This window comes from Triturus cristatus, chromosome 10 (assembly GCF_964204655.1).
Source record: "Triturus cristatus chromosome 10, aTriCri1.1, whole genome shotgun sequence".
NCBI classification, from domain to species: Eukaryota; Metazoa; Chordata; class Amphibia; order Caudata; family Salamandridae; genus Triturus; species Triturus cristatus.
In genome coordinates this window covers 626,317,348-626,344,531 of record NC_140593.1, presented here as the reverse complement: position 1 = coordinate 626,344,531, position 27,184 = coordinate 626,317,348, and the positions used below count along the sequence as shown (strand labels likewise).

Here is a 27,184-nt window from a genome sequence, read left to right as displayed (position 1 = left end):
TTGTTAGCAGGAATGATGGGGTGGCGGGGGTGACGGGGGCCAGGGGAGGCTCGAGGGCGGCGCGATCTGTCAGGAACTGGAATCCCTGGTGTGGAGTGATGGGGAGGAGGGGGCAGGTGGCTAGGGGCGGGGGTTGGGGTTGGGGCTATCGGGGCAGTGGTGGGGATTCCAGGGCATGGCAGTCTACACCTTCGCGGCGCAGGGGTAATTCGTCCAGGACCGGGAGGGGTGACCCCGGGGGGACTCTGGGGGATGGGGCGGAGCGGGGGACATTTTTAACCCCGGCATGTTGGACTCCGCCTATTTCTTTCGGCAGGACAGTGTGACGAGGTGCTCGGGAGAGCAGCATGCGGCTCCAATCCACCGAGGGGATGGGCCGGCTCTGCCTTATGCGGGCGGTCGCGCTCCCACGAGGGATCTGAGAGTGGCGTCGTACGGGAGGCGGGGCAGTAAGTCCCCGCCAGCCCCACCCCGATGGGTCGATTCGGTCACCGGGGGACGGGGGCAGAGGTCCGTCAGTTCAGACCGGGACCCAGAAGAGCGGCACACTAAGCGGAGGAGGGAGAGTGTAGATTTAGGAGAGCTGCTGCGCACATGTATGGAACGGGCTGGGCTGAGCAGGCTGGAGCCCGCGGAGGGTGGCCTATGGCAGGACCACATGGGGGGTTTAGACACCGAGGAGGGGGGGTGCAACTGGACTACAATGAGGAGAGCGTAGAGAAGGGGGAAATACGGGAGCAAAGATGGGGGAGGGTCAAGTTGGGGAGGGATCGGAGTAATGCTTTTACTAGTCTCTTGCAGGATGCACTCTGGGCAAGGGCTCTTACGCCAGTTAAACAGGCACGGCTGGATCCCCTCTTGGCGTCTTATCCACGGACCGAAGACGCAGGGCTGCTACGGCAGGGTTTTAGGGAGGGTTTCCGGCTGGGATACGAGGGTCCGAGAATCGCCCGGTGGGCCGAAAATCTGAAATCGGCCACTACACATAAAACGGTGGTACAAGAAAAACTGGTCAGGGAGGTACGGGAGGAGCGGATGGCAGGCCCTTTTCGTGAGACCCCTATTCGGCATCTGATAATCTCGCCCATAGGAGTGGTGCCGAAGAAAGATCCGGGCCAGTTTCGCCTGATTCAGCATCTGTCATGGCCGGAGGGGGTGTTGGTCAACGATTACATAGCGGCGGACCTGTTGTCGGTATCTTACTCCTCAGTTGACGTGGCGCGGCAGTTGGTGGTGACGATGGAGGCGGGCGCCCTTATGGCGAAATGTGACATCAAGTCGGCGTTCCGGTTGTTACCGGTGCACCCGGAGGACTACCAACTGTTGGGTATACAGTTTGATGGTGCCATTTTTGTGGACAAAGCGTTGCCCATGGGTTGTTCGATCTCGTGCGCTTTGTTTGAATGCTTCATTACTTTCTTGCAGTGGGCGTTTTCATAGCGCACAGGCAAAGAGACGGTGACGCACTACCTGGATAACTTTTTCCTGGTGGGACTGCCCGGTTCGGCATAATGCCAGCAACAGCTGGACAGTTTTACAGAGCTCATGGGCTACCTGGGTGTGCCCCTGGCACAAGTGAAGACACAAGGTCCTAGCACAGTGCTGTCATTTCTGGGCATAGAGCTAGACTCGGTGGCCATGGAGGACCACTTTATGAATTCAAACGCCTAGGCAGTCTAAATTTAAGCAACACAATTGTACAATAAGAAAACACTAATATTATAGAAGGAGACACAATGTGCATGATATTAATAAAACCAAATACGAAATTTATAATATATAAATTGCACAATAATGATAATAAGTTGATAATGGGCAATTCAATATTTAGGGATACAGTTCAAGAGATGTCAAACAATATAGACAATACATGGCAAATAATGAGCTGAATCAACCATACAATACAGAAAATCACAGGATACAAATATAAACAGACAGAAGTGGCTGAGGCCGAGATGTTCTCAACGCGCGTTTCGACGCTTGCAAAGCGTCTTCATCAGGAGAGCCACAATATCTTTGATCCTATAAATGTGCAAAAATATCATGTAAAACAAAACAATATAACAAAAAAGATTTTTTTAACAATAATTTTTTCTTAAAAAACACTGTGCTCCTTCACCTATTATTTATCCTTTTGACATCATGTGACCTCACGTAATCTCTTAAATCAGGTGTTCAAATCTGTTTGTTCACCCTCGCCTGTGGTCCACATCCGCCGATACAGCTGATCCGTATCTCTTTCAAGTAAGTCAGCTCTCGATCTGTTTTACATGCTACATCTCTATTTATTCTTATTTGTTTTTACTGCTGTATGTTACATTCAGTCCCTTTCTTTCTTCTTTTTTCTTTTGTCCATTTTCTAGTGGTTAACGCTCTATGTCCAAGATATCCCTTTACTTGCTGTTGAAGCCGCGAGCTTTGTGTGGGGCTTTTTGTTGTTTAAAGTGTTTTTTGTGATTATTTTTTGGTCTGTGCTAGTCACCACCGAACCTTTCCCTGTACGTTCTATCTATTTCTGATTCTTTCTTTCCCCCACTTCTTTCTCACTAGTCACTTTCTATTCTGATCCCTGCTTTCTAGCCACCACGTTATCGTGCAATATGGAACAGCTGAAAACCTTTGGGTTTTCAGATGAAGACTTTGCCCTATTAGTCGGCACTAGTAATGCTTTTTGTAATAGTTCATCTTCCACCACTTCTCTTACCAACGATGACACCTTTAAACTTCTTAATTTAAAAAAGAAAATCAAAAGAATAGAGGCTCATGGTGAATACATGTTGGAATACTTGAAATCAGGAGTCATTCCGCAAGGCCTGAGAGTACGTAACATCCCTGGTTTATTTGTTGAGTTTAAGACGTTTTTGGAAAAATGGAGCATGATAGCTAGCAGATGTTCTAGAGATTTAATGATTCTTATCATTGAAACAGCTAAAGAACTACTGTCCTCTCTCAAAAATGAACTATTAGAATTAGAAGAGCAAATCAGAAAATCTAACAGCATTGAAGAGGCAAAAAAGAAACTTGAAACTGCAGAAAAAGAACTTGCATCATTCTCTGATTATCTAATTAAATGCAAAACTGAAAAACTAAGAAAGGATCTACAATACTACTCTATCTCGAGGAAAATTATTACCAACAAAACCAGTACTCTCAGGATTACAACCATAGAAAACCGCTAGTTAGAACTTTTTCTGATACTACAGACTCCGATGGAGATCTAAATGACCAATTCCAGGACTCATCTAGGCCAAGTCGTCCCTATAATTCGCAATACCAGCCTTTTTTAGCCCAACGAGGGACACGCAGAGGACGACAACGTGTCCGTTTCCAGCCTCAAATGAGAGGGAATTATCAACAACAGAATCCTTACACACCCCCAGACAATCAACAAGTGTTACAAACCAGAAATCGACAATATTGGAGATAGCAGATAACATTCCTATCTTCAATTTATCATCTTACCCTTTAGACTCTAACTGTTTAAGTCTGCTCTCCAAGGGTTTGTCTTTTGTTCTCCATTCAAACACCAACAAATTTGAATTATATACTGATATAATTTCATTTTTTCGTAAGATCAGATTGAAAAAGTACTTCTCTCAAGATACCACTAACATATCTATAGCCTCTGCTGACTCCACCCTGGCTCTGCCCTCTACTTTTACTCCAACTTTGGAACAGATAGGATCTGAAGTAGCAGTATTTGAGAAAGTTGCTCTCAAACGTTTAGATCAAGCTACCCGGTACATTCCAAAACCTTGCTTTAATCTCAACAAAGAAGAATTTTCTTGTTTATCCACTCTTAAAGAGAATAAATCTATCACCATCAAAAGTGCAGACAAGGGGGGAGGCATTGTTGTGTTGAATACCAATAGCTATGAAAATCAAATGCTAGCCCTACTTGGAGACCCACTTTTCTACATGAAAGTTACATCAGATCCTACCAACAGAATCTGTCAAACTATTCAACGTGTGGCCAGCGCCGCCCTCCTAAAAGGTGAAATAAACAATAAAGAATTTGCATTTCTCACCAACTCCAAGAAGACTATGCCGTGTATCTATGGAGTACCTAAAGTTCATAAAAACATGACACAACCTCCCTTACGTCCCATTGTATCCACTATTGGATCGGTCACTGAACCATTATCCAAATATGTGGATCACTGGTTACGTCCCTCCATATCCAAAATTCCATCATACATTAAGGATACTGGAGACATGATCTCGAAGGTTGAATACCTTCCCTTCAATTCTGACCGAGAGATTCTAGTCACTCTAGATGTAGAATCACTTTACAGTAATTGTAGCTGTTTCTTGGTTTATTGATACATATGAGATACCCTGCCCTAAAGTCTTTGTTTTGGAGTGTCTCAAGATTGTACTTACAGAAAATACATTTGAATTCAATAACACCTGGTTCAAACAAATTTGCGGTGTAAGTATGGGTGCTACGGTGGCTCCTTCTGTAGCAAATATCTACATGTCCAAATTTGAATCCAATTTCATATATAACGAAATTGCTCCCTTCTTTGAATCAGTGTATCGTTGGGCTCGATACATTGACGACATTTTTTTCATTTGGGGAGACACGGAAGAACAACTAAAGGAATTCTTACAATGGATTAATGTCACTGACACTAATCTCAAATTTACAGCACATACCAACAAACAAAAAGTCGAATTTCTAGACATCTTGATTACACATAACTCTGGCCATTTAGAAGTGGACCTTTTTACTAAGCCCACCGCCAGAAACACTTTGCTACATTTTAATAGCTACCATCCTAGATCACAGAAACAAAGCATCCCTTTCAGTCAATTTTTGCGACTGCGTCGCAACTGCACCAACATCCATGATTTTGACTCGCAGGCTACAATTATGAAAACCAAATTTCTCACTAGAGGTTACCCACATCGGCTGATACGGGAATCTCTTAAACGAGCCAGATTCTATGACAGGGATGCTCTTCTACGAGCCAAAGACCCCAAAACAAATGACCAACTGGTATGTATCACAAAGCACTCTACCATGAACGAACAGGTACGTCGTATCATTAATGCTAATGGGCACATACTTAATTCAGATCAAGATCCTTCTACACATCTAAAGAAACCTTTGTTTGCGCATCGACGCAACAAAAACTTGAAAGATATCATTGTGAGATTGCGTTTCAACACTCATGTCCCTTTCCTCCAAAAAACCATTGATGGAATTTTGCCCATCAAAGGTACTTTTAAATGCTTACGTTCCAACTGTAAAGCATGTGATGGAGCCATAGAGGGTTGCACTATCACTCTCAATGGATATACCACTCATTCTAAAACTATGACTAATTGCAGAACAAATAATGTCTTTATTTGATCATCTGTCCATGCAATTCTGGGTATGTTGGAGAAACCTCCAGACCCATTGCCACCCGTCTTAATGAGCATCGTTCAGCTATCCGTACCAACAAACTGTTAGCTCCCATGGTTAAACACTACAGAGAACTACAACACTCAGCTGAAGAGATTAAATGGCATATTCTTGAAAAAATCTATCTCGATAATGAGACACAGAGTGAATAAATCCGTAAAAAAAGAGAAGTCTTTTGGATTTTCACCCTTAATACCTTTCACAAAGGATTAAACAGTGAATTACCCTGGGAAAACGCCATTCTCTTCAACAGATTCTAACCCTTTATAGCCATTTGGCCTCTCCTGTTTGTTCATATTCTGGCTCATTGTTTTGCTTTTTATGTTTCATATATGGGGCATGCTTTGTGTGCTTCACACTTGCCTTTTATCTATATTTTAGATTTCATTGTCTGTATTGTCCGTATTTTTGGGCTAATTTGCTTCTTTTTCTACTATACATAGATGATTATCATCTTTGTTTCATCTCCTTAGTATTTTTGCATTATCTTATCAGTCCCTCTCTCTTTTATTGCATTATCCCATAGAGCTTTCTGTCCGCTCTCTAGCCTGCTCGCCGTTTGGAGCCGGCCCCCTGGCATGATGTTATCCCACGTACTTTTCTACACTGCTTCATTCCATAGAGCTCTTTGTCCGTTCTCCAGTTTGCCAGCTGTTTGGAGCCCGCCCCCGTGACATCATTACGCTCCACGTATTTCCTGAATCGAGGCCCCGGGTCTATCATTGTCCGTCTTCCATGCTTACTAGTTTTATATTTTTTGTTCTCTTCCGTGACATTTTTTATATTTTTTGTCCGCTCTCTAGCTCACTAGCTGCTCAGAGCCCATCCTTTTGACATCATGTGACCTCACGTAATCTCTTAAATCAGGTGTTCAAATCTGTTTGTTCACCCTCGCCTGTGGTCCACTTCCGCCGATACAGCTGATCCGTATCTCTTTCAAGTAAGTCAGCTCTCGATCTGTTTTACATGCTACATCTCTATTTATTCTTATTTGTTTTTACTGCTGTATGTTACATTCAGTCCCTTTCTTTCTTCTTTTTTCTTTTGTTCATTTTCTAGTGGTTAACGCTCTATGACCAAGATATCCCTTTACTTGCTATTGAAGCCGCGAGCTTTGCCTTGCTTCGGTTGAGTTGCATTCGAAATTTTCCCTACTGCTTGAATTCTTACTTCATCATACATATCCTTTGGAATTGCATTGTAGGTATTTTATGGCATTTTGTCTTTGGCTGCGCAAGGCGCTAATTCAATGTTATCACTCCTTTTTCCCATTTTCTTATTAAGTTTCTCTGGTTCTTTATCTTCCTGGTAACTCGCAGGACCCATTGTGAATTTTATTGCCTGTATTGGACTACTTGGCATTCTTTTCTGTACTTCTCTGACTACCACGGCTCATTATACATGTAAGCAGCGTTTTCATTTATTCTATTTTGTTTACCCGTTAGGTCCTTTGTCTTATTATCATGTCATATTACTACGTGTTACTCAATATCTTTGTATTTCCCGTATCACATTATTTCTTACCATTTTCATTCTTGTTTCTGTTCGGGTTGTTCTTATCTATACAGGAAGTACTTCTTATGCTTGTAAGACCTGTTTGGACCTTACTCATCTATTTATTGCATTGCAGGATTACGAAGTCAGTATTATTATTATTTTTCTTTCTTCTTTTTTCTTCTCTTTTTCCCCCCTCCCCTTCTTTTCATTGTTAAGCTATTAAGTATATCATTAATCACTCGCTTCTTAATTCGCTACACACTACCACAATTCTTTCACTGTTTCTCCATTCTACACTCACTGATTGTTGTTTTTACTTGGGTTATCATAACACCATCTCTTTCTTTCTCTTTCCTTTCTTCACTCTACTTATATCCACACATATCGTTTGGGTTTTTGTCTTTTCTCAAGCCTGGGTCTTCTATTAAAGGTTGGTCTGACAGCACTTTTCTGTTATTAGTCAAATAATAGGTGAAGGAGCACAGTGTTTTTTAAGAAAAAATTATTGTTAAAAAAATCTTTTTTGTTATATTGTTTTGTTTTACATGATATTTTTGCACATTTATAGGATCAAAGATATTGTGGCTCTCCTGATGAAGACGCTTTGCAAGCGTCGAAACGCGCGTTGAGAACATCTCGGCCTCAGCCACTTCTGTCTGTTTATATTTGTATCCTGTGATTTTCTGTATTGTATGGTTGATTCAGCTCATTATTTGCCATGTATTGTCTATATTGTTTGACATCTCTTGAACTGTATCCCTAAATATTGAATTGCCCATTATCAACTTATTATCATTATTGTGCAATTTATATATAATAAATTTCGTATTTGGTTTTATTAATATCATGCACATTGTGTCTCCTTCTACAATATTAGTGTTTTCTTATTGTACAATTGTGTTGCTTAAATTTAGACTGCCTAGGCGTTTGAATTCATAATGTTATTTACCCTGCCCTAGGAGTTTTTTGTTAGTCCCTGCAGGGGGTCCCTATTTCTAGCATGGAGGACCACTTGCCAGGGGACAAAAAGGTGCACATGCTGGGATTGGTGGACAACATGCTGGTGAAACAGAAAGTGACGGTGCGGAAGGTACAGGTTATTTTGGGACATTTGAATTTTGCGTGCCGGGTGGTGTGGGCGGGGCGGACTTTTTGCAGACGGCTGGGTCGGGCCCTGTCCGGTTTGACACTACCACACCATCATATGCATTTGTCGGCAGGAACGAAAGAGGACCTGCGCCTGTGGCGGGCCTTCTTAGAGCACTTTAATGGTATCCCGATGGCTCCCCCGGAAGATTGGGAATGGGACGTGACCATCTCCTCGGATGCGGCGGGAGTGGGCGTTTTGGTTTGTATTGGCAGGGGAGGTGGTGCGTGGAGATCTGGCCGCCACATTGGCAGGACGGTGGGAGGAGCATCGCTTTCTTGGAACTGTTACCGTTGGTGGTAGCAGTGATGGTGTGGGCGCAGGAGTTAGCACACAAAAGGGTGATTTTCAAGGTGGACAACATGTCAGTGGTCCATGTCGTCAATAGGCAGTCAGCTAGGGACACACAGGTGCTCAAGTTGTTGAGGGTGTTTGTGCTGCGATGTTTGGAACCCTGACATCTTCTTTCAAGCCCGGCATGTGCCAGGGGTGGTCAATGATATTGCGGATGCTTTGTCTCGTTCACAGTGGCAGAGGTTCCATGGGATAGCCATGGAGGTGGACGAACACAAGACGCCAGCGGGACTGTGGTTGGCAGGAGAGAAAGGTTCGTACAACTGGTAAGAGGGTCGGTGGCTGTTTCCACGTGGAAGGCATACGAGCAGGCATGGCGGGAATTTTTGGACAGTGGAGCGGGGCGACAAGACGATCGAGAGGTGAGGAGCGAGCAGGTAGTGCAGTTTATCATGGCGATGATGGACAAAGGGATGTCAAAAGCGACGATCGCTGGCAATTTGTCTGCCATAGCATTTATGGGGAAATTGTGGTGGGGCTATGCGCCGCCGGTGGCGGGAATTGGGCGCGCATTTATTGGAGGGCTGGGTGCGAGAAAGGGGTGCCACCATGGCCCGTCAGCGTCGTCCCATCACAGCGAGTATCCTTGTTGGCTTGATACACCGCTTGCCCAGCGTTTGCAGCAACCGGGAGGAGACCATTTTGTTTTCCACCCTCATGTCGTGGATGTATTTTGGGGCATTTCGGGTGTCCGAGTTGGTGGGGCAGAGGGGAAAGCCAGGGGTACGATGGGGGGAGGTGGAATTGCGGTCCAGGGAGGTGGCGGTTCTGTTGCAGCGCTCGAAGACCGATCAACGGGGAGCGGGGAAATGGGGGGAGCGGGGAAATGGGTTGTCATGGGACCCTCGGCGGATCGGGCGGTGTGCCCAGCGGGGTGGGGGGAGCTTTTGGCATCTAAGGTGACTGTGGCAGCGGGGGAGGTTTTTCGCCGGGTCGACAGGGGAAGGGTGACAGCAGCCCAGCTGCTGTGGGTTCTTCGGCATGCCCTGCACGTCATGGGTGAGGACCCCAGACTTTTTGGGATGCATTCTTTTCGCATAGGTGCGGCGACGGATGCAGCCAGACAAGGGTGGGGGAGGGAGGAACTTATGCGCTTGGGGAGGTGGAAATCGGACTGTTACAAGACATACGTCAGGTTGCAGGGTGCCGGGATGGAGGAGGGGGCATGAAGTGCTTTTCCCTTGTTTTGACATGTGTGTCTTATCAGGTGCGATGGCGGGGCCAGACGTGGCCGGTTTGTCCATCCTCATCCTAGGACACTCTTTCGTGAAGCGAGCGGAACGTTCCGAATGGGACAAGAACAGGAATCTTAATTTAGAGTTGGATCCTAGGCTTTTTCGCTGTCAGTGGCAGGGACAGGGGAGCATGAGGTGCCATGAGCTATTTCCGGCTTTGAACAAGGTGGTCAGGGGGGGAGTTTGTCCCGATGTTTTAGTGATACACTTAGGAGAAAACAACCTGGTGCAATGCAAGGGCCTGGCGTTGATGAAGCAAATGAAGCGGGATTTGCTGGAGATTCGGAAACAGTGGTCAGGTTGCCATATCATATGGTCGGAGTTTATCCCAATGAGAATTTGGAGAGGGGCTGAGCGGCCAGCGACTATAGATAGGGCGCGCAGGAAGATCAATAGGTACATGAGGATTTTCTGCGATAGGGAGGGGATAGGGAGGATGGGACACCCGGAGCCGCGCTATGCGGCGGTGTATTTCTTTAGGGAGGATGTGGTTCATCTGTCTCGATATGGCATGGAATTATACATAATACAATATTTAGTGAGGATTAGTTTTGTACGGCACAGGCCAAGGGATGTTGTTTGTAAGGTGCACCTGTTTCCAATAAAGCTGCCTTTTTCACACCAACAAGCTGGTCTGTGGTCTGTGCTGCCCCCTGTTTGGCCCAAAGGGGCTTTGGGGGGACAGCTGACCAGCGGGAGGCTTGCCCCCCTGGGGGGTTTTGGGCCGGGGGGCAGCCGGATGCCCCCCCAGGGGGTTTTGGGCCGGGAGGCAGACGGAACTCAGTTTGGCTGGTTGGGCTCCTTTGGGCTAGCGTTGGGCTGGCTGGACTGGGGTTGGGCTGGTTTTGGGCTGGGGATATTTATAACCGGCCATCTTATGTCGCGAGCCACCATTTTGGTTGTCATGACACGACAGCCGGTTGCAGGGACTCACTGGGTTTGTTGCTTTGTCCCGCCCTCCCTCCCTAAGGTTTTTTTTCGTTGGCACACTCTTTTTTGGTTGTCTGTTGGTTAGCATATTCAGATTGATTTCGGGTGGTTTTCTTGGGAGCAGGTGCATCGGGAGAGGGACAAAATTGTACGGGGTTGTCGCTGGAACAGGTGCTGGTGTGGTGCACTATGCTTTTGGGGGGAGTTTTTTCCTAGGTCTTTGGGGATATAATGAGGTATGGTTACAGTGTGATAGAACATAAGAAGTTACCTAGTTAGGTAGGTGTAGGAAAGTTAGGAATTGTAAGTTGTGTTATAATTGTTGCAGGGGGGAACATGTTTAGGGGAGGGGGTGGGGGTAAGATAGGAAGGCTATATTTAGCGAGGATTAGTTTTGTACGGCACAGGCCAAGGGATGTTGTTTGTAAGGTGCACCTGTTTCCAATAAAGCGGCCTTTTTCACACCAACAAGCTGGTCTGTGGTCTGTGCTGCCCCCTGTTTGGCCCAATGGAGTGAGTGACCAAGGGCTGCAGAGCAGTGATGAGGGGAAGTGGTTGAGCTGCGAGAGGTTAGGAATGAATAGAAAATAAGTGTATGGTGAGTCTCAGTAGACTATGACTGACCGACATCCCATTACAGCATGTGTGGGGGGGTCACAGCAGTGAAATATGCGAGCAACAAGTCAGCAAGCTAGTTTTGTTTTGGGTTCAGAGGGCTCCATTATTAAGTAATTCGGCTATAATTGATTGGGTTCCTTTAGAGACTGAAATGACTGGGCAGAGCCATTAATGCGAAGATGGTGGTGGCGATGCGTTCTTCTTGTGACGTCTATTTGGCGCGCTCGGTGAATTGGAGAGCTTCTTGGCGCGCTTGTATTGAATGTGAGTTAGGCTTCGCTCTTGGAAACACACAGTTTACTCGAGTACCGATGACTGAACTCACTACTGAATTAATAGGGAGTGAGTGCTGATGGTCAGGACTGAGCTATCTTCATGCGTCTGCATGTGCAGGCTCCCCCAGTCAAGGGAAGCCGAGTGGTGAGGCAAACAGGAAATCATCCTATTAGGAGAAGTGTGTGCTGTTCTATTTGTTGGGAGGGAATATGGGGATGGCCCCACCAGGGGTGCTGCGCCACGTGAGAGGCCTGTCTTGACAAAGCACTCTGAAGCAGCGTGCCCTAAGCGATAGACTATTGGTTAAAAAGCTTACCTTCTCTTCCAGTGGGTCAATGTGTTTGATCCCATTAGTTAACAAGGTGCCCAGTCCTTAGGCAGTGGTTCAAAATGGAGCTGAGGGGGCATGCAGATGGCACAAGGAGCAGGGCAACCAGATTTTGTAAACTAAAAACCGTGACATTTCACAAAAACAAAAGAAGGACTACAACTTTACCCCAACCGACAGGTAGAGAATGACAGCGCTCATCGTCAAAGAAATAGAAAAATAAGGCACTAAGACTAAGTAAATACAATTAATTGCTAGTTTTAAACCAAGAATCATATATGTTAATTAATTAGCTTTCAGTTAAGCTGGTAACTGGGAAAAACAATAAACCTGCCTCCCTCTTTTTTCAGACAGCCCTCGATGAAAACCGTTAATGAGTGAAATTTGCCAACATTTGCCTGGACAGCTGTCGGAAACCCAGGACTGCCCCGGCAAATCCGCTCACATGCAAAGACACGTCATTGTCAGGCCACCGCGAGGGCCCAGGACGTTTTCGAGGTCCCGCGGGATGTGAAGTAGTAGGAGGTTCACTCAGAAGGCGCGGATCATTGTAGCGCCTTAGGGTTGCCCTCTCGTCTCCTCTTATGGAGCTGCATGTCATGAGGGAACATTGCCGCATGGGAGCCCCCAAGATGAATGAACACTTGCCTCTCTTTCGAGGGTGGGCAGAGCCCAGCCCGGGGTCTCCACGTCTGAGAGTCTCATGAGAAACCGGCCGAGGGAGAATGCTCTTAAGACTCTAAAATGACGACCTGTAATTGAATCTCTCCGCTGTACACCAGATACCGTGGGGATTAGCTCAGTGGCACTGTGGTTCCCACTCCTCGCAGCAAAAACGCCCACCCCTTCGCTTGGTGCAGATGTTAGGTGCCCTCAGCCCCAGATGGGGCTCCTGGGGAGGGGACCCCTCCCCCTCCTCCACACACACACACCACGTCTCCTTCGCTCGCATTCTGCGCCCTTCCGTGGGATGCCGGGCGGGTAAATGTGAACCTGTTGGTGGTTTAATTCCTTTAAGGGGCACTGACCACATACCACAATACCCCATCAACCTGCCTCCCTCCCGCCACCAACGTAGAGGGTGGGAAAACACAACCAAAGTCACGGATATTACTAATGAGCGCAGCCCCCGAGACCTCTCCACCCCCCCCCCCCCCTCCCTCACCCTCGCCCAGGCAAATTCCTGGGTGACACGTTATACGCAGAGGGCTTGATTCCGTCGAGTACCTTGTGGTGAACGAGAACCCAAGGTCCTTCCATCTCAAATCTGCCTCACAATCCCTTGCAGTGTGAGCAGAAGGGGGCAGTATAACACCGCTTTCACCGGGGGCTGTGGCGGCGCCGTGATACGGCACCTTCATTCATTCATCTGCAGGAATACATTTAAGTCCCCGCTGCAAAGATATGTGAGAAATTTTCAGGGCATGGTTTCAAATTCTGAATGACTCGTTTCTGTCCTCTGTTTTTCCAAGCTCGAATAATAAGTAACGTTGGGGTCGATTACACTATCTGTGTGAAAGTGGCAAGATAAATAATCCATTTGTGGCCCAAGTTATGGAAATGGTCAGTTTTACTAAACTCTCGGGCAGATGTATTTCCGTTGGTCTTAAATATAGCGATCTAAGGCATTTTATAAATACTGCACTTTGAGAGTTCAAAGGTCATCGCCTTCTATTTGTAGACGGACATTTCCCTGATACGTGTATTGACTTCTATGCACTTGTGTGGATTTACTAACCAGTTGTTAATGATTGCGATTAGACGGGATTGAGAGTCCTTGTGTGTGAAGTTCAGTCTGCTGGCAGGATTGCTCAGTGGGTCAATGCGCTTCCTGAGTAGAGCTGCAGGTCATAGATGCAGCTTTTTGGACTAATTGTCTGGGCCAGTGGCGGTGCAAAGCTGCGCCGGTACCCAACTGCCTGACCCAGGTTCAGTGTATGTAATTCGGTTGCTTGGCCTTGTGGACTATGATCGCAACCGTGGGACACATGATACATTTTGGCTCATCCATAAATAGGAAAGTGGGATGTAAGTGTGGTGACCAGACATGCAGGGTCAGAAAACATACCTTACATACCAGTGAGATAGTTATTGATGGGAGATAAGGACTTCCTGGCTTGTCTAGTCTAGGCCCAGATCTCTGTACTGTGGGGAATGTACGACATTGTTCTGCATTCTGTCCATCAATTGTTCTTTTTGCATTTGTCACCCTGAGTGGGACGGGTATGCCCAGACGTGGGTCCCGTGCTCTCCATGCCACTGGAGTCAAGCTATCCTGGCTGATGAGGGATGAAACCCCGAAACCGGTCCTAGGATGCTTGTTTCCAGTCCAGGGAGGACCTGACCTGGCAGTTCGGTCTGGACTGTTCCCATTAGATGTAGAGTCAAGACTGATTTGCATATGGCTGGGTTCAAACTGGAATGACATGGGGAGCAAAAAACAATGGATTTAGGCCCATCTCTGTACTGGGGTGAATGTACGACATTGTTCTGCATTCTGTCCATCAATTGTTCTTTTTGCATTTGTCACCCTGAGTGGGACGGGTATGCCCAGACGTGGGTCCCGTGCTCTCCATGCCACTGGAGTCAAGCTATCCTGGCTGATATGGGGTGAAACCCCGAAACCGGTCCTAGGATGCTTGTTTCCAGTCCAGGGAGGACCTGGTCTGCCAGTTCATGCTGGACTGTTCCCATTGGGTGCAGGGTCAAGACAGATCTACATATGGCTGGGTTCAAACTGGAATGGCATACAGAACAAAAAAATTATGGATTTAGGCCCAGATCTCTGTACTGGGGTGAATGTATGACATTGTTCTGCATTCTGTCCATCAATTGTTCTTTTTGCATTTGTCACCCCAAGTGGGAGGGGTATGTGGCCGGTCCTAGGATGCTTGTTTCCAGTCTAGGGAGGACCTGGCTTGGCAGTTCGGGCTGGACTGTTCCCATGAGGCACAGGGTCAAGACTGATTTGCATATGGCTGGGTTCAAACAGGAATGGCATGGTGAGCAAAATAACGATGGATTTAGGCCCAGATCTCTGTACTGGAGTAAATGTATGACATTGTTCTGCATTCTATCTATCAATTGTTCTTTTTGCATGTTCCGGCCTGTTACATCACATGGACTAAGTCCTTCTTCAAGAAATTACCACACTATCCCCTATGTCCCAGCAGTACCAGTACTTCCTCATGCAATAATATTATCAGTATTTCCTCAGGTAATAACACCACTCGAAAATACTATGAACAGATCTTGCAATAGAAATACAGATTTATTGACTGTGGATAAAGTTAGCCAGTTAGGCACCTTATAACTCTGTTTGCTGCAACACTGTAGACCCAGCTCAGGCCCACTACTGTCTTGCTTTCGCACTATAAGTACATAGAGGTATGCACCCGGCAAGTATAGTCAGCCTCAAGAGATTCCTTCTGTTTCCTTTAAAATCATTGTCGTTTTGTATTTTGCCGCAGCAGAGCCACTGGTGTCAAGAGACACAGGGGTTTCCTTGGCTATGTGATCAGCCTGCAGAGCAGGAAAGCCTCTATGGAGTAAGCAACTCCCTGTCACTGAGGACTTCATGTTCAAGTCCTGGGCCTACATTTAACAACCTAAAGCTTTGCAGGAATTCAGAGACTGTCACCTCCACAGGACACAAGCTGCTATGTCAGGTGTAGGAATCTCACACAGATCTGTTGATTTTCTTTGTGTTGTGGTACTTTCAGTTGCAAATTCACGTATGAACACGTCACCACAAGAAGTTAAGCCACCACCTCTGGTGACTCCCAGCACATCCACAGACAGGACACCATCAGATTGGAGACAAAGCGTAAAAAAGGAAAAAACAAGACAATATCCATTTATGCAACCAGGACCTGGAGGGACAACCCTGTGTCCATCCAGACCACCCTAATGCAGCTCAAATTTAGTTAACAGCACCTCTTTAAGAGTGCTAAATCACATTGCATTAACAGTCCACAAACCAAGAACCACTCCAATCCCTAATATACACTTGTCTTCGGCCCTGTTCAGCATTCTACTGTCTTTTGACTAGGTTCGCAATATAGAAATAGCACAGACCTACACACTCCTACACACATGTCAAGGGAAGCCGGAATGCATGAGCGGCTCTCACCTGGAATGAGCTGCCTCGAAACCCATTTGGCCCATGGTGTGACCACCTAGGTGCCATCATAAGCCTTACTGGTCACTTGGCGGCCAGTGGAGGAAGATAGGCCATTTAGGCCCATCCTGGGTTTTCTTCGAAGGCTCTTCTGCATATGCCCTTGCAACTCTGTCACCCCGAGCGAGCCTCATGCCTCTTTATCGAAGCAATACCAGCACTAGGTCTACAGCCACCCAACGCCCTGGTAAAAATGGGGCTTGTGTAGTTGAGCAGTGTATGTTTAGGATTCACTCTTATCTTGCAAACTACCCTCCAAAACCCAAAACAGAGTAACTGTGTTTCACTGGGGTTAGGTAAGCCACAGGCTCAAGATGTAGACTTTTCATTGGCTTTTGCTTGGACTATTGACTTTTTACCACAGTTTGTTTCCAAAGCTGGGATCCGCTATGGCCATTATGGCAGTGAAGTGAGCTGCCTACTCCCTACTGAGGGTGTGGATGTAACGTGTGAGCCAGAGAATGGAAACCCCACAGGGATTACTCAGCGTATTGTCCTGCTATGCTTCAGGGCACAGGGTCCATAGCTATTGGGTGAGTAGGACATAAGTTACTTTTTGTGAAGCACCCTGATGCCCTTGTAGGTTGAAAAGTGCCACACGTGCCAACTTTACTGTCCAGTCTTCCGAGCACAATTTCATTTTAAGATCATCACAGGGGTCTTCAAAGGGAGGCAGGCTGCCACATACGGAAATCTAGAGATTCTGCGTCAGTCTGTCAGTCGCGGCCCGTGCAGGCAAGAGCGGTGGGCCGGGTGGGGGTGGGGGAATTTTGAAAGACAGCGAGGAGGGAGAAATTATTAATTATTTATTTTTCTCTTGTTATCTGTCGCGATTGCCCCCGGCCCCACTGCCTCACCGCTCTTACCTGCACGGGCCGCGGCTGCAAGCAGTCCCTCTGAATGGTGTGCGGGGCTGGGCTAGAATCAGTCGCATATCAGATTTTGATGCTTTATCTACAGAGAAAGGGTTTTGTGGTCTGAACTGAAGGATGCTGGGGCTTTTATGCACTTTGAAAGAAGCAACTCCACTGGGAATTAGAAGAGTGGTGAGATTTCTAGTCAAACGCCCATTGTTGCTCAATACCCTGGAAACTGCCTTCTTTTCTTAAGATTATTGAAAAAGGCAGCACATACCTGTTTACACCTGCATGAAGTACCTTACCTGACTAGGGAAGGGCACCCAACCAGTATTACCTTAATGACTTTTGAGGCTCCACCAAGAAATATTTTAAGGTCCCCTGTTCGGCAAATTCAAGCCCCATGATGCCAAACAATATTGAATTGTATGTTATAGGACGAGCTAGAGACACTGACAGAAGAACGAAAGAGTGAAAGTTCACTTTCTTAGAAGTCCCTCGGAAGGAGGGGGCCCTGGGCAATTGCCCTCTTTGCCCATGTCTTGCAATGTCTCTGCACCCAACCTGACTGGCCCTGCCCTCCTTTAAAGCTCTGATGCTGCAAGTGTACAATGATAACCATGGGAGATGTAGAAAGGTGTTAGCATAGTAATGGCACCTAGCCCAGCTGAATGCCAAGCCGAAACACCCCCCCCCCCCACACCCCCTTGTCTGGGGCGATGAACTTCCACCACTTGGCTGTAAGGGGAACACCTAACAATCAGAAGGTGGAGGAGATGGAAGTCTTAGGGGCAGCCACGGCCGCTGCAGGTAAGAGCGGTGGGCGGTAGGGCTGGGTGTGGGGGGGGGGGGGTGACATTTCGAGAGACGACCACGAGGGTCCCCCACCGTTCTTGCCTGCAGCGGCCGCAGCTGCTTAGGGGTATGACCACTAAGCTTCCAACGGGGAACAAAAAATCAAAATAGAGAGTGGGGTCCCCAAAAGATGCATGTCTTGATTAAGAGTCCCTAGGTATTTTTAAGAGACCCTCACCCACAAGAAGTCGCTAGGGGCATGCTTCATTATTGGCCACAACTCAAGACTCCTAGTGTGACAGCGGGTTCAACCTCCCAGGGGCGCTTCATAAGGGAGGCATCTTTGGGGGCCTCAGTCTCTTCTTTGAGTGTTTGCAGGGGGAGCATCACAGGTCTGCAGGTAAGAGGCGGCATAGGAGAGCATGAGGGGTAGGGGAGGAAAAGAGACATGCATGGTGAACACGTGAGGAGCGAGAGGGTGAGGACATGAGGTAATCCGGAAGGAGAGATGTAGGGTGAACGCCAGACTGAGGTTGAAAGAGGACACGTACAGAGGGAGGAGGAACAGAAGGGTTGGTGTGGGGGGGCAGGTAGGACCCTATAGTGCATGCTGCACTTTAGAAACTGCTTGCCATGGCAGGAAGAGTCTTCTCACACCGCTGTGGATTATCAGTCTATAGACCCATGCCAGTCTCTTTTTGAAGGCAAAGAAGGGCCTACCATGACAGTGAGGCATATGCATCCCCCTCCCTCGCCCTCATTTGGAGATCGCCAACCTCCTTGCACTCGCCTTCACCCCAAACAAGCTGAATGCCACTCCCAGTGAGATCGTCATCCCTAAAAACCTACCCCAACCTTCAGATTGCTCCCCGTCACTGTTGATGTCAATGAGCGCACCGCGCGCCCCCCTAGAATCCTCCCACCGCACTCTCTGGAGACACAAAGGTCGAGCCCCGTGGCACAGGGAGGCAGCATGAAAACAGGAAGAAGAAGTGCTGAGTGGGGGAGACCATGAGGGAGGCAGCATGAAAACAGGAAGAAGAAGTGCTGAGTGGGGGATACCCTGAGGGAGGCAGCATGAAAACAGGAAGAAGAAGTGCTGAGTGGGGGATACCCGGAGGGAGGCAGCATGAAAACAGGAAGAAGAAGTGCTGAGTGGGGGATACCCTGAGGGAGGCAGCATGAAAACAGGAAGAAGAAGTGCTGAGTGGGGGGAAACCCTGAGGGAGGCAGCATAAAAACACAAAGAAGAAGTGCAGAGTGGGGGAGACCCTGAGGGAGGCAGCATGAAAACAGGAAGAAGAAGTGCTGAGTGGGGGAGACCATGAGGGAGGCAGCATGAAAACAGGAAGAAGTGCTGAGTGGGGGAGACCCTGAGGGAGGCAGCATGGAAAAAGGAAGAAGAAGTGCTGAGTGGGAGAGACCCTGAGGGAGGCAGCATGAAAACAGGAAGAAGTGCTGAGTGGGGGAGACCCTGAGGGAGGCAGCATGGAAAAAGGAAGAAGAAGTGCTGAGTGGGAGAGACCCTGAGGGAGGCAGCGTGAAAACAGGAAGAAGTGCTGAGTGGGGGATACCCTGAGGGAGGCAGCATGAAAACAGGAAGAAGAAGTGCTGAGTGTGGGAGACCCTGAGGGAGCAAGCATGAAAACAGGAAGAAGAAGTGCTGAGTGGGAGAGACCCTGAGGGAGGCAGCGTGAAAACAGGAAGAAGTGCTGAGTGGGGGATACCCTGAGGGAGGCAGCATGAAAACAGGAAGAAGAAGTGCTGAGTGGGGGAGACCCTGAGGGAGGAAGCATAAAAACACGAAGAAGTGCAGAGTGGGAGAGACCCTAGGGGAGGCAGGATGAAAACATGAAGAAGAAGCGCAGAGTGGAGGGGGGGGGACCCAAAGGGAGGCAGCATGAAAACAGGAAGAAGAAGCGCAGAGTGGGGGAGACCCTGAGGGAGGCAGGATGAAAACACGAAGAAGAAGCGCAGAGTAGGGAGGGGGCAAAGGGAGGCAGCATGAAAACATGAAGAAGAAGCGCAGAGTGGGGGAGACCCACAGGGAGGTATCATGAAAACAGGAAGAAGAAGTGCTGAGTGGGGGAGACCCTGAGGGAGGCAGCATGAATACAGGCAGAAGAAGTGCTGAGTGGGGGAGACCCTAAGGGAGGCAGCATGAAAACAGGCAGAAGAAGTGCTGAGTGGGGGAGACCCTAAGGGAGGCAGCATGAAAACACGAAGAAGAAGCGCAGAGTGGGGGAGACCCACAGGGAGGTAGCATGAAAACACAAGGAAGAAGCGCAGAGTGGAGGAGACCCTGAGGGAGGCAGCATGAAAACAGGAAGAAGTGCTGAGTGGGGGAGACCCTGAGGGAGGCAGCATGAAAACAAAAGGAAGAAGCGCAGAGTTGAGGAGACCCACAGGGATACAGGAAGCAGGGAGGGCGGGAGAGAGGCCAAGAGGCAGCACGAGCTTACAGAGGGAGCATTGAGGAAGAGATGACCCGGGGAGCCAGAAAGGAGGCTGAGGCAGGCAGAGACAGAGGTACAGCAGAGAGGAACGCAGAGAGATAAAGGCTAAAAACTCAGACAAGGTCAAGAGAGGTGGGAAGAGCAAGAGATGGTCAGAAATAGAGGGAGAGAAACAGAGGGAGAGCAGAGGAGTGCCAGGAAAGCACAGCTGAGTGACAGAGAAGCGAGAGAGTCAGGGGCCTGAGGAGGCGAGGAAAGATGAGATAGAGAAAAGTAATAGGGTCAGCAGACACAAAGAGGAGACACAGAGCGGGGAGTGGAGGGCCCTACAGTGAGGAGAGGACAAAGACAGCTAACACAAGACAGAAAAGAGTGAGAACGAGGGAAGAGTTATAGCGATGAAATGACATGAGAGAGATAAAAAAGAAGAGATACAATTAGGAGAGTAAAGTATGAACGGCAGGAGAAGAGAGGTTGAGATGATTGAAGAAGAGGTGATGTAAGAAGTGCACATTAAGAGTGAGGGCAGAAGTGTGGGGGAAGAGAAAGACAGGGATAGCAAGAAAGGATAAAGAAGTAAGGGGAAGACAGAGCGTTTAGGAAGAGAAGGTATTTTAGAAATGTGGAAAGAACAAGAAATAGGAAAAGAAAGAAGGTGTGAAATGAAAAAGAGAATCTGTGTGACAGGAGGTTGGGACATTTCGAGCAAATTAACAGAAGAGAAGCAAAGGAAGAAGGCAGTTCGAACCCCACTTTTTAGTCTATCTCAACACCAAACACCTTTCAGGGATGGACATGTTGCTAAAAATGCTTGTTTTAATCAATGATTCTTTATATTTACACTGATATGTTTCTTAAGGAATATTCAAGTAAACATTTCCAATAATTTCTGTTATAATCTCTAGCTTTTTGTTTAACTATACACAAACGTAAAATAAATAAATTGTACACAGAAAGTATCCTTGTACCATCTCTACAACACTATATGCACTTAAAAAAACTTTCACTCACTTATAAACCTCTTCTTTAAAACATTTCTCTCCTTAATTAACAATAATTATACATTAAAAAAATCCTAAACAGCTTTGTAAATTAGTAGGGGTTATTAGAAAAAGTCCCTTTCTAGAAATCTGAAGATGTCAGATATGAACACGAGAAATTAACATCTTAAAGGGATAAAGTTCTGCTCAAAAAGTATTTTTTTCCTTGAAAGGGATTTGGGGTGTGACACCCTGGTGCACAGGCCCCAGGCCCCTAAAAGGTTGGAAGTGCTTTGACAATAGACCCTTTTCATTACTGTGTTGGGGTGTGTTTAAAACTGTGGTCCTGTGTCCTTAAAATATAGATCAACAACCCCGGGACACCTGCATCATTAATGCTACGAATGTCTCTTTAGAATCTATATATATACAAGGCAGACGACCTGTGTGTACCTAATTTGTTAGAAAGCTATACATATAGTATAAAAATATAACCTCTGATTTAGGCGCTGGACCTTAGCTGCTGGACCGCACCGCAGTTCCTCTTTTTTTAATTTCCATCTTCAAATAAACATAAAAAATAAAATAATAGCAGTCAACAGTGCAAGGGGTAGGGAAAAAACACTTATTTGTGTCAGTCCTTTTTCCCCAAAGGAGGCAGTGAGTAGCTGTCCAGGGGGTAGTTCGGTTGCCTTCTCCAGCAGGGGGCGATGTCAGGTAAAGATATTGACCCATTGGACTTCACTGGAGCATTCCTTTAAGGAATAGGTCTTGACTTCGGTGGGTGTGCCTGATCACTGACAGCACAGTCACGGTGGCCCTCAACTCGGCTAGCTGGCACACCTTATCTAGGGCTCTGTCGCTGAGCTAGAAGGCACAGCTGCTCTCCGACAACCCGGCTGTGTTAGCCGATGCACCTGCACTACGATCCTCTGGCTGGGGCAGGAGACCGGCACGGTGGACCGCTGGTTGGGGTTGAAGGTGCGCCTACGTGTTCGCCCCCAGGCTGGGCTAGCAGGGGCGCCTACATGGTGGCCCACAGTTTGGGCCAGCAGACCCGTTTACAAGGTGGCCCTCAGGCTAGTCTCGCAGGTGCCCCTGCACTGCGGCCCTCCGGCTGGGCTAGCAGCCGCACTTGCACTCTGAGATGATGGGGTACTGCACAGGGATCCAAGTGCAGTACTTCTGCCTGGACCAGCCCTGGCAGTACCAGCGCAGGAAAGTCTTGGTGACGGACTTGACGGGCTTGCAGAACATGCCCTCTGGAAAGGAGCATGACTTCTCGGCCAGGCAGTTGCCTTCCTTGATGTAGCGGGGCCAGAAGCGAAGCCCTAGGTCCTTCCAGGTGTAGACCACCGGGCAGTACGTGTAGGCCCAGAGCCACTGCAGGAACTTCCGCCGGGCCTTCTTCCCGATCTTGAGGCGCCCCCCATAGGGGGTTTCACCCAGGTCCAGCTTCTTCAAGTCACTTGGCAGTGGCCCGGGCCCCTTGAACTTCTGCAAGGGGTCTTGGATGGACAGGTTGACCTGGGAGGGCAGCGCCACAGCCATGAAGCTTGGGTCAAAGTTGCTGCCTAGCTTCTTGCGCAGAGTCCTGTCGTCCAAGTCCTGCTCCTTGGGGTCGTGCTCAGGGTCGGGGTGCTCTATGATGTCCTTGACAGGCAGGTTGTCGCTGGGCGAGGGCCGCAGGCGCAGGAATGGCTGACAGGAGCCTCGCTGGAGCCAGACTAGGCAGAGCAGCAGGGCCTGCAGCAGGACGGCGCTCTTCATGGTGGCCCCCAAAGAGGTGGCCTGGTGTCCCTGCGGGCCAGGCGCCCTTTCTTCTCGTCTCCGCAGGTGCCTGCAAGCTCTGGAGGAATCCCCGCACTTGCCGGCTCCAGGGGATTCAGAACAGGCAGACAGGCGGGCTGGAGAGAGCTGTTACTTTAAATAACCCACAGAAGGCTGGCTTGTGTGACATACACACATACTTGAGCGCCCTTTTTCCTACGCCAGATACTGACGGGCCAGGAGAGTCGGCGGCGCCGGCGCCAAACTGTTCGCGATTTGATGTGGACACTTCTATGGCGGAGTATCTATCACGCACGCGAGCCTCCCGGCACTTCACTCGCGCGCTCCGCAAACTCCCGCCAGATGGAGGAAGCGGCAGACGGAACCACGTTTTTCGGGCCTCGCCGGAAGACAGGCGTTCAGTTCTTTGACATAATTAACTGCAAGCGCCGCAACTTTCCAAAAAGAAACTTGGGGGGCATGTCCCCCACCTTTCTCCCCCCTCTTCAACGTTCTCCTCTGTGGCGCGCACGCTCTCTCTCCCAAAAATTCACAGCGGGCTGCTCCAGATCCCCATGGTGACAGCTGGACTTAGACCCACGACAACTTGTCTAGACTGTGTGACAGGGTCTGGCGTGAGATTGGAGCCCGCGAATAAAAACCTCTTTTATGGAGGTGACTACGAAAGGCAGGGGAGAATACAACTGTTCACTGTACCAGCATTCCCAACATCACCCAAAAAAAAAAATAATTGATGAAAAAAAATCCTGCAGGCTGTTCGCTTATGAGGGAGGATACCGGAGAAGGCAGAGAAATTAGCCGAGCAGGCTAATGTGGCAGGCACTCTGCACTCTGGCGGTCTGCAGACAGAGAGAGACCCCCTCAGACAATCCCACAGTCCCAGGCCGGTTGCCGCAAGGGGATCATTTTCTGCATTAATCCTGCGGGCGCCCCCAGAATCTGAGGCGAAATGTCACGTCCTGGAAATTCGCCGAACTTTTTTCATAAACTACCCCCAAAACACAGATCAAGCAGGCGGCGTGTGGTTCTCAGGCTGAGGCGGAGAGCGGGGCCAGGCTGTTCTGCCCTTCTGGTTCCCTTCTCGAACCGCGCAGCGACGGGTTCCCTGGAAACGAACTTTCCTCACTTTTGTGCCTGGCCGGGGGTGGTGGCAGCAGGAATGCCTTTTGGGTGCAAATGAGCCTGTTAGTAGAAGACGGGGGAAGAAACAGCAATCCAGTCGGAAAGGAGAAGACGATGGCTGGGATGACGCAAACACTCCGATGAGGGGGGAACGGTGAAGTGTTCGTGCCGGGGCAGCCCCCGCGGAGGCAGCTCACTGAGGCGAGGCTGGGGACCGGCGTCTCCACTTGCTGCACTGCGGTCTCTCGGATGCTGCTGGGGAAAGGTCTGCGCTCTGGTACTTTGTCCGTTCTCCTCTCCGGATGTCACGCGCGTGCCACCCGCGGGTGCTGGTCCTGTCACCCCGGATGCGATGCGTGAAGTTCGCAACTCTGCGGGGACGTGGGGGGTGTTAGGTGCCCTGTCGGCTGTTCCTCTGCCTTGCTTACCCCGTGCGTCTACCTGTCCCCGTGTACTGACAGGATGCACACCTCTCTCACGCCGGGTAGGCAGGTCCCTGGCACTGTGCAGACCCCTTTTATGGCAGGCAGTAGGCAGTCAGACAGCAGAGCTGCCCGTGGGCTCCAAGATGTGCGATCGCGCTTATCACTACAGGTGTGTGGATGTCGTTCTCCCTCTGGAGCCCAGCAGTGTGCGGCTCAATCTTATGCCCAGCAGCTCCTTCTCTCGCTGGGGCCCAACGGGGTGCAGTTCTTGCTCTCGCGTCCAATACTGCGAGATCTCTCTGGAGCCCAGAAGTGCGCAACTCTACCCCGTGATCTGATGCCAGGCAGTCTGCAGATCACTCGCTCGTGCCCGGCAGTGCACAGATGCCTTGCCTCAGCAGCCTGCAGATCTTTCGCTTGCTCCCAGCAGTGCACAGATGCCTGGTCTCAGCAATGTGTAGATATCAGGTCTCAGCAGCGTGCATATCTCTCGCTTGTACCCAGTAGTGCACAGATGCCTGGTCTCAGTCTGGATCGGATCTCAACAGCGTGCAGATCTCTCGCTAGTGCCCAGTAGTGCACAGATGCCCAGTCTCATCAATGTGTAGATCTCAGGTCTCAGCAGAGTGCAGATCTCTCGCCAGTGCCGAGCAGTGGACAGATGACTGGTCAGCAGTGTGTGGATATCAACTCTCAGCAGCGTGCATATCTCTCGCAAGTGCCCAGTATTGCACGGATGTGTGCTCTCAGCAGCGTGTAGATAGATGTCTCTCGCCGGTGCCCAGCAGTGCTCAGAGTGCGTGGCGCTGTGCGGACCCCTCTGCGGCTCCCGGCGGCTTCTCTCCTGTGCTTGCGCTCTCTCTCCGTCTCTGCACGGTGTGTGCGAGGCTCCTCTAACTCCCAAGTTAAATATCCCCCTCTCATGGTGTGAAGTGTCAACGGGGACTGCCCACTGCTGTCACTTTCACATTCCCCCACCTCGGTGCACAGTGGCTCACATGTCCACGGGGTCCTAAAGTCCACAGACTTTCAGCCCAATGCCGCAGGACGCGCCAACCCCACCACGAATGACGTTCACTCAATGTAACTATCAACTAACGCAGTATATTTAAATATGAACACATTAAAAAAAATATACCCGGAGTTTTCAGACGAATCCTGAAGGCTTGAAAAAAATTCCTGGGAATTTCATACGACTTGTGAACTCCTTCATGAAAACTTAATAGGTGCTGCACCTTTGGAAAGAATTGTGTGCTTTTTCCACAAAGAACCATAGGCAGACTCACAATGTAATACCCAATCGCAATTGCCTTTCTTTTTCAAGGAAACCAGCAAACTTTCTCAAATAATTAGGTGCACTTTTCAGAGATTTCTGTGTACAATTTCAAATTAGTGTGCGTTGTCTTTAAAGGGAGTTTGAACACTTATCTAAAGAAATCTGTATAGTTCTCAAATGATGGTGTGCACTTTCCAGAGCATTCTGCACACTCTTAAAATTCTCTCTCAGATGATTTTTTTGTACGTTTTTAAATGAATTCTGTTTAACTTTTCAGTGCATTCCATGTACTGTCTCAAAAATGTCTGCACATTCACTTGAAGAAAACTGTATAACTTATGTCACCCTCATATACTGGAGTATGCACATTTTGTATATATAAAAAAACTGTGTTCAAAACGAGATTTCTTTTGGGAGGGGAGGGGGAAATGTGCTGCCTCTAGACATGTTTTGAGTATTTGAGGGTTTTTGTGGAGAAGAGGCGACTACTCCTGGTGCACAGACTTTTCGGTTTGAATAATTCATTATATATAAATTCAAATACAAATCTCTGCTAAGGACTTCTGCCAAAAGCGTTGCTGGAGCCCAAGATGTCATTTCAATGCATTGTCTGCCAGGGGTTTAGTGATACTGTCATGGGACTGGGTCTATGGGCGTTCCTGTGGAGTAGAGCATCATTCAAGATTATCCACGCGTTGTGGTAAGTATTGCATTGCTTAAGACAAATAGCATATTAGATAGTTCCTCTATGTCAGGCATAGGGATTGAGCTGATGCATGCTCAACTGCCTCAAAAGGCTTCTAATCAGAGGTATGTTAGTCAACCCCAGGCCTCAGTAGAGTTCTGCTCTGCAGTTCAGCCATTGGAAGCAGACAGGTCTACAGGGGTATACAAAGATCTCCGGAAAGGTGGTGTCTTTCAAAGCTGATAGAACTGGGCCAAAGTCATCATTTCCAAAAAGAAGGTAAAATGGGGTCCGAGTAGGTTTAGAGGCTTGTGAGGGTTAGCTCCCCAACCAAGGTATTTGTCACAAACAAGAAACCCTCGGGTTTAGGAAAGACAGACTGTCACAAGGGGTGACCTAGCTGGTTTAGGGTATGCATTTTAAATCCCTCTCCCCCCCAAAAGGTGGCATGCTTCATCATTGGGAGTCTCCTCATGCCGTGATGCCTTGTCACAGCACCGGCTACAACCCCTCATTGAGAGGGAGGAGCTCAGGGATGTTTTGTATGGTGTATGGAAAGGGAGGTATACGAAATGCCAGAACGATGAGCTCAAGGTCGGGGGGGAAAGCAGCGCAAAGAAAAAAAGGTGTGAATTAAAACTAGCTCTAGAAGACGTGATTTTCCTTTATTTGAACGCCTCTACTCCAGGATTAAAAACAGGGCACTGGCGGGAAAAGCATATACACGCGTTTAGTGATAACAAGTGGTCAACATGTTGCAGCCTTTTAAACCCTCAGTAGAGGTGTTGTGGCTTTCTTCGAGACCATCTAGTGCTGCTG

At 48.4% G+C, this 27,184-nt stretch overlaps 1 protein-coding gene across 1 annotated transcript; it reads right to left on the bottom strand.

Annotated features, from left to right (window-relative positions):
- Window positions 1–20,882: 20,882 nt before the first annotated feature.
- Window positions 20,883–25,308, bottom strand: LOC146789810 (noggin-2-like). The gene has a single exon (XM_085632166.1). The coding sequence runs from the start codon at window positions 22,834–22,836 to the stop codon at window positions 22,189–22,191; it is 648 nt and encodes a 215-aa protein (XP_085488292.1). The 5' UTR covers window positions 22,837–25,308; the 3' UTR covers window positions 20,883–22,188.
- Between the last annotated feature and the right edge of the window lie 1,876 nt (window positions 25,309–27,184).